Source organism: Chaetura pelagica, unplaced genomic scaffold, assembly GCF_000747805.2.
Source record: "Chaetura pelagica isolate M959 unplaced genomic scaffold, ChaPel_1.0 scaffold183, whole genome shotgun sequence".
Lineage (NCBI taxonomy): Eukaryota > Metazoa > Chordata > Aves > Apodiformes > Apodidae > Chaetura > Chaetura pelagica.
This window is the reverse complement of record NW_009952706.1, coordinates 386,076-393,891: the sequence shown is the minus strand read 5'-3', so window position 1 is coordinate 393,891 and position 7,816 is coordinate 386,076. Positions and strand designations below refer to the sequence as shown.

The 7,816-nt window shown below is 50.4% G+C and overlaps 1 protein-coding gene across 1 annotated transcript in view; it reads left to right on the top strand.

Annotated features, from left to right (window-relative positions):
* Positions 1 to 7,816, top strand: part of NRG2 (neuregulin 2) — a 184,945-nt gene that overhangs the window by 126,038 nt on the left and 51,091 nt on the right. The window contains exon 4 of the mRNA XM_009994223.1: positions 3,504 to 3,622. Coding sequence (XP_009992525.1) covers positions 3,504 to 3,622 — 119 coding nt within the window. The remainder of the gene's footprint in view (positions 1 to 3,503; positions 3,623 to 7,816) is intronic.

Here is a 7,816-nt window from a genome sequence, read left to right as displayed (position 1 = left end):
AGGCTTGGTGCTATGACTGCTGCCCTGGGGAGCTTGTTCCAGTGCTCAACCACCCTCTGGGTGAAAAACCTTCTCCTGATAACCCACCTAAACCTCCCCTGATTCAGCTTGCTGCCATTCCCTCAGTCCTGTCTCTGGTCACAGGAGTGAAAAGGTCAGGACCTGCCCCATCTCTTCCCCTGGTGAGGAACCACAGACTGCACTGAGGTCACCCCACCTCCTCCTCTTCTGCAAGCTGAATAATCCAAGTGACCTCAGCTGCTCTTCATAAATCATCCCATCCAGACCCTTCACCATCCTTGTGGCTCTCCTTTGGACACTCTCCTTGATGTCCTTTTTATATCACGATGCCCAAACCTGCAGGCAGTGCTCAAGATGAGGCTGCACTAGAGCAGATCAGATCAGGACAATCCCCTCCCTTGACCAGCTGCAATGCTCTGCTTGATGCCCCAGGACAGGGTTGGCCCTCCTGGCTGCCAGGGCAGGGCTGGCTCATCTGCAGTTGCCATCAACCAGGACCCCCAGGTCCCTCTGCTCTCCAACCACTTGTTCCCCACTCTGCACTGACACCAGGGCTGCCCCGTCCCAGGTGCAGAATCTGGCACTTGCCCTTGTTAAACTTAATGTGGTTGGTGACCCCCCATCTCTCCAACCTGTTGAGGTCTCTCTGCAAGGCCTGCCTGCCCTCAAGGGAGTCAACAGCTCCTCCCAGTTTTGTATCATCAGCAAACTTGCTTAGAATTCCTTCGAGTCCTGCCTCCAAGTCATTGATGAAGATGTTGAAGAGGAGTGGGCCTGGGATGGAGCCCTGTGGGACCCCACTAGTGACCAGTCACCAGCCTGATGTTCCCTCAGTCACTATCACTGCCAGCTGCTCACCCATCATACAGCACAGTTGTCCAGCTGGATGCTGGACATTTTGTCCAGGAGGATACTGGGAGACAAGCCTGGCACAGGGGTGGTTTGTAAAGCAAGTGGTGTGTTCTGTCAGCAGGGGTGGAGGTGGCTGAGGGAAAGTAATGGCTATGCTATGAGTCTTGTTGGAGTTGCCTGTGGTGGTACCAGAAGCCCTCCTCACCTCTTGGCCAACTGGCTCTGCAGCAGCTTCTGTGGAGGGGTGGAGAATGTGGTCCTGGGCCGGGCACTGCTCCTCCCAGGCAAGATGCAGAACCCAATAGTCACCAGGCAGCAACAGCCTCTGGAGGCCCTTGCATGCTTTGCTGTCTCTGAGTGTTACTTGACACTCAAGGCATCACTGTGCCCAGGACCTTTGCTCTAAGGGAGCTGAGGGAACTCAGGGAAGTGTGCAGCACTGGGATTCAAGGCAGCTCCGCACCCCTCTGAACCAGCCTGCTTGCTTAGGCACCCATGTTGGAACATGTTTGACCCATGCCCCTGGCTTTGCATAGTGGATTGGAGGAGACCTGGGGCTACAGGGATCCAAGAGATCTTTGCACACTGTCAACATTCATTTTAAAACTGCTCTGCATGGGGCCTAAACCCATGCAATTGAACACTTACAGTATCCTGCAAAACAGGGCAGTGCCTGTATCCTGGGAGCTGTACCAAGTTGTCTCCAAGTGCTTTTAATTTACTAATATAACTAGTGAGATGTTCATGCTGTGTCCTTGTGCTGTGCCTCCCAGTAAAAAAGCTTTTCAGGGTGTTAAAAAGATGCCAGTGTGCTCCTGGGAAGGACTTCCTATGGACAATGATTTGCACAGCCCAAAGGAAAGTCCTTCTCATATAACACATGTAACACTGCAAATATGTCCAAGGCTAGTGAATAGTTTCCACATAAAAGGAATTTTGTTTGCCTTCAGCTACACAGGCCACTGAGACCTCTTTCTAAAGCTGGCACTGTTTCCTAATCTCTAAATAAAGTGACTATCTAACACAGACCTGAGAGAAGAGTTTGGGGTAGAAAGCAGAAACATTCCCACGAGAAGAGTTCACAGGGTGTTTTTTGATAAGGCAGCTAAAATGGAAGGAAATGTAACACTCCCCAGCATAGGAGTTCCACTGTGGTCTCATGGCTAGTGTTCAGTCTGTGTTGAAGGCTCCTATAGAACTCTGGTAAACTGGGCCACAAGAGGCTTTGCCTGTGAGTCAGAGAGACATCCCAGAGACTGAGACATCATTCATGGGCACTGGGAACGGTGATGCTGGTGATGCTTGTCCTCCAGGAAGTGCCTCAAACCTGCTCCCTCTGCCAGGCCGCACAGGTTGGTAGGTGACATGGCCAATTATCATGTAAATCACCTCCTGCTCTTTCTAGGCACTGCTGCCTGATGATAGGATTGTGTGCTGTTCAGCCCTACAGGGCAGGGTGAAGGAGGGGATTCTTACTCGCTAGTCCCCTCTCATGACACCCCCATGTAGGGCTGGGTCCAGCTCCAGAGCCCCAGCACAAGAAGGACATGGAGCTGTTGGAGTGAGTCCAGAGGAGGCCACAGAGATGATCCCAGGTCTGGAGCAGCTCTGCTCTGGAGCCAAGCTGGGAGAGCTGGGGTGTTCAGCCTGGAGAAGAGAAGGCTCCAGGGAGACCTTAGAGCACCTTCCAGTGCCTGAAGGGGCTCCAGAAAAGCTGGGGAGGGACATTTTATGGGGGCATGGAGTGACAGGATGACAGGGAATGGTTTCAAGCTGGAAAAGGGTAGATTTAGAGAGATATTAAGAAGAAATTCTTCCCTGTGAGGGTGGTGAGACACTGACCCAGGCTGCCCAGAGAAGCTGTGGCTGTCTCATTCCTGGAAGTGTCCAAGGCCAGACTGGAGGGGGCTTGGACCAACATGGTCTGGTTGGAGGTGTCCGTGCCCATAGCAGGGGGTGGAACAAGATAATGTTTAAGGGCTCTTTCAATCCAAACTGGCCTGTGATTCTATGTTTCTATGTTTGTAGTGTATTTTAGGGGGGAGACAAAAAGCTTGCCCTGTCTGGATGAAGCTACAAGCTAGCTGGCTGGGTCAAACCATAGGGTTTCTGGTCTGCAGGCTGGAAAGGAATGAGTCTCCTGACCTCATGGGTGTCTGTGTTTGAGTGTGTGGCACTGCTGAACACAGCTGGGGAAGCACCAAACTGCTCAGCCTCCTTGCTGAGGACTGTGCAGATTATGCACCTCATCTCCACATCTCTGTCTCACAGGCAGATTCCCCTGCCCATCCACAAAGTGGCTTTTCTCCAGTGCCAAAAATCCGTGTTCTGGAATGCTGGGACTTAGGGGTTCAACCTAAGAATGAGAGCAAGTGTCAGACCAAACCATGGTGGCAGGCAGTGGTTTCAGAGGGAGAAGTTCATTTAGGACATCATGATGGCTACAATTCCCAGGAAGGGTCTTCACTGACTTGTGCCTGAGCCTGAGTGAGGTTCAACCTGTGAGGTCAGTCTGCCCATCCTCTCCAGAAAGGGTGATGTACCAGGCAGTGTGCGGGGCCAGGAATGGTTATCAACTCGTGAGGATGCTTGGCAACCGAGTAAGAAATGTCTGCTGTACTTTTCAACAGAAAGATTTCCAGACTGCAGTTCAACAAGGTGAAGCTGGAAGATGCTGGCGAGTACAGCTGCGAAGCCGAGAACGTGTTAGGGAAAGACACCGCAAAAGGCAGCCTGAATGTGAAAAGTGGTAAGTGAAGAAGCCAGCAACTGGCTTGAGCTGTCTGCAATCCCAGCAGCAAATGGGAGGTTCTGCACGTCATCTGTCTTATACTTTGTTTCATGCTTTTAGGATATCAAGTAAAAAAATCTTGGGAGATTAAAAAAAAATAATGCAGCCTAGCGTAAATGTTTCTCTTTGTTATCTGTCACTGACAATGTGGTTCATTTCCATTTTAAATAAACTTACAGTCTATATATTCTTTAAAAAGGGCTAAGAAGGAAAGAACGCTGGTGGGCTTGATGTTTTCTTTTTTAAAAGAATTTCTGAGAAGCAAAACTCACCAGAAGACAAGTAATTAAATCATAGCTTTGTGATGAGTGAAGTGGCTTCTGGTTTTCATCCTAGAATGTGTGCTCCATCTCTTATAGCTCAGCAGATGGAGTCTGAGGTTAGGTGGTTTTATTATTATCTTGGTCTTAATTATTATATTGCTTAACATGATGGTTTGGATGCACCCTCCAGCTCAGAAAGTCCCTTCAGTGGTTGCCAGAAGCCAGGAGGGTGCAAGCAGGGGAGGGATGACTCTGTACCAGCTCTGTTTCCTATGCTCTTCCTCTGCCACTCACAATGGGCCACCACGGGAGCCTGGGCTTTGCTCTGCAGTCCTCTGCTGTGATCCAGTCTCTCTTGTTGTGCTCTTATTAGCAATAGTCTAATGTGAAGGAAGGTTCTTCTCCTGCTTACTGGCATTGTTTTTCTCTATTAACCTCCTCCTCAGCAGTGTTTGCTGTCCTGAACCTTTTATTCTGTGGAGCTGCAATGTCACATAATGTCCCCCTCAGTTAAAACCTGAGTCTGGAGAAAGGCTGTCCATGCTGGGCCAGCCATGGCTGCCCAACTGAGGCATTGCCCTGCTTTTGTTTAGACTCCTGCTCTGGCTGTCCCATTGCAATGTAAACTGTATCTGTGTTGACTGGGAGCTGCCTGTGTAGCCCCCTCCATGCCCAGCATGTCCAGGCAGCTTGGATCTGTGCTCAGCACCCTGGCTGCCTCCTCCCTGCACCCTGCCCAGGCCCCTGCAAAACCCTTTCACAAGAGTGTGACTGAGCAGCTCCCCTGTTAGGCTCTGATCCCATGTGCAAGGCTCTGATCCCGTGTGCAAGGCTCTGATCCCGTGTGCAAGGCTCTGATCCCGTGTGCAAGGCTCTGATCCCTTGTGCAAGGCTCTGATCCTGTGTGCAAGGCTCTGATCCCCTGTGCAAGGCTCTGATCCCGTGTGCAAGGCTCTGATCCTGTGTGCAAGGCTCTGATCCCTTGTGCTCCTCATGGCACCAGGAAAACACACATCAGGCCCCTGCAACTTGAAGTGCCCCTTCCCACAGGCACAGGTCATGGGAGCAGCTCCTGGGTTTTACTCTTGCTGCCTGGTTGCTCTCACTCAGGCCACAGAGGGTGTGAGGACACCAGGTTTGCCCAGAAATGTATTGAGACCTGAAAAGCAACCACACATAGAACCAAATCTCTGTCCCGTGCCTTTTCCCAGTGGGAGGTGCAGGCTGCAAGGTGCTGTGGGTGGCCTGTCCTACCCTGCTGTGGCCCATGGCTGCTGTGGCCAATGCCCTGCACTGCTGCCTCCTTCAATCCAGTTTCTGATGTTGCAAATGGACCTCTGGCTCACTGCTAGTGAGCCATGCACATCCTGCTGGTGGTGTGGTGGTATGGTCACCAGGTGGGACAGCAGTTGGATGCGAGTTGTTGCCCCTTGCAAAGGTAAACAAGATGATCCCAGTGGGCTTTTGCAGCTCTGTCACCCCCTTTGCACTCTTTCTTCATTTCCTCCCAGAGCTACCCAGAGCTGAGCATCCTTCATCTGTGCCCAGACACATGCTGTGCTGGAGTCGCCCTTTCCTTACTGCTGGACCTTCCTGGGACCTTGACAGCTTTCCTCACTTCTGCAAGCTCCTTCTTTTGTAGCATCTTTCAGTGGAAAACTCCCCAGGGCTTCTGCTTGTGTCCAGATCCATGTGTGCCATCTTCTGTCCCTGCCTGCCTTCTTCTGCAGGCTCCTTAGTACTGACCCTACTGTGGCCAAGCCTCAACACAGAGCCCTGGGAAGTTCTAGCAGTTTATAAGGATGAAATAGAGCAGACCTGTGAGCTGGCCTCCTCTTGGAGCCTTCCCCTCTGTTCCAGAAGCTCACTCCAGCTCTTTGCTGTTCCTGTCTCTTCTGGTGCTTTACATTCTGCTTCTCTTTACATTCTGCTGTCTCTGGGAACCTTCTGCAATTGTCTGTCCTGGGCAGGCTGGCTGGGACTGATGCTCTGGGACTGTCTGACCTGACACTTTGCAGTATTGTTGGAGGGCCTGTAATGTTGCTGTGACACAGGCAGGGGAGAACCCAGGACTGGGAAAAGGTCCTGAGCTACCACCACATCTTGTGACACAGAAATGAGGTCTGGGGACATCTCTGGGTGCCCCCATAGAATGTGGCATTGAGATGAGCACCATGGAGGAGTGAGGTGTCCTCAGCCCAAAACACCATTCCCATACAGGGCTAGAGAGGCCAGAGATGGAGGCTACTGAGCCCACTGGAGCCCTGGCTGGCAGAGAAAGAGCTCACACATGAGACCCTCAGGGCCATGGATGTCTGGGATTCAGTCTCTGCTGGTAAAAATTGTCATCCTGATGAGGCAGCATTGCCATTGCAAAGTATCTTTGCTCTATTCCACTACCCCTTCTTGGTTTATAGCAGTTTCAGGATAGCATCAGAGCATCTTTTCAGCCATGCAGATCTATTGCAAATCACTGAAAACATCACATTGAAGAGAGATTTTTCTTTAGGAAGAGAGTGGCTGCTGGGCAGTGACCCCATGTCACTTAGAAAATGCCCATCAGCCAATCTCTCCTCTGCACTTCTGGTGATTTCCACATAATACCCAGCTCAGAAATAAATGCTTTGGCCTCAAAAAGCTTTGGGAGGGTGTCACTTTCTGAGGAAATGCTTCTGAGCTTAGCCAAAATATATTGTGCTTTGATGCTGGTTTCATTACTTGGAGGTAAATTAGATGCCTTCTTAGAAAAATGGCACATTTCCCAGTTCTCTTTACTGATTAGTCCAATATTGGTATCACATGGGCACAAGGGCACAGCTGAGACATGACTGAGACTCTTTTTTCCTCAGAAAATATCAAGACACCTCCTTAACTGACACCTCCCTGCCCCTTTGCTAGACACTGCAGGTAAAAAAAAATCAAACTTTTGTACAAAATTCATTCTACTTTTATCTTTTTGTGGTGATCTCACCCCCTGTCTCTGCCAGGTGCTGCAGGCACAGTGAAGGCTCCTGGTGCTTTCTCCTTTGGGCATCTAAAGGGTGGTGAGGGACTTCCATCCAGAGGGGCTGTTGTTGCTGCCACTGGGCTTGAGTAGAGCTGGAGACTGTGGACATTGGACTTCCCCCAGTATCCTGATTTATACAGAGGAAAGTGCTGCAGATGCTCAGCTCCTGTAGTGCCTTGGGCCATGGCCTTCATTTGTTTCCTGTTCCTCCATCTCTTGCAGGAGCATCACTTTGTGCTGCACTTGTGGGACAGAGGCTTTTCAGATGATCTCTTTTCTTAAACTCCATGTTTTCCTCACTGTCATGTTCTGTGATCCCATCTTTGTACTCTTGTGACTGTCAGGGCTAAGAAAATCTCCCATAGTTCTGCTCATCACCTGCTGGGTGAATCCTGGGCCATTTGTGCCAGAGTTCCTAGTGGCAGGAGCAAGGGGATGGGTGTGCCTAGTGCTGTCCCCTGTGGGGACACTGGTTTACTTGCCTCTTTTTTGCCCTCTTTAGGTACCCCCTAAACCTACTCTAACCAGTACTAACACGTTGACAGCCCCAGCCTGTGCCAGCCAGCAGCACCTGCTCTTGGCCTCCTCCCTGCAGTAGCTCAGTCCACCCTTCTCTGCTCAAAATAGATATTATTGTTCACTACTTTCTTACCTTAATTTCCCCAGGAACAACGAAAGCACCACAAGTCTTACCAGCCTCAGAAACTAAAATAGTTGTTATGGAAGAAGAGTGTAAGTACCTCTACCCCTCACTTCCCCCATACAGCTTCTTTTCCCTCATTTGTTTTGTTTTTTATGAGACATTCTGCATAAATGCATCCTAGAATCTTCTCTTATCACCACTTCTCTTTTGATTTCTCCCCAAACCACTGATCTTTCCCT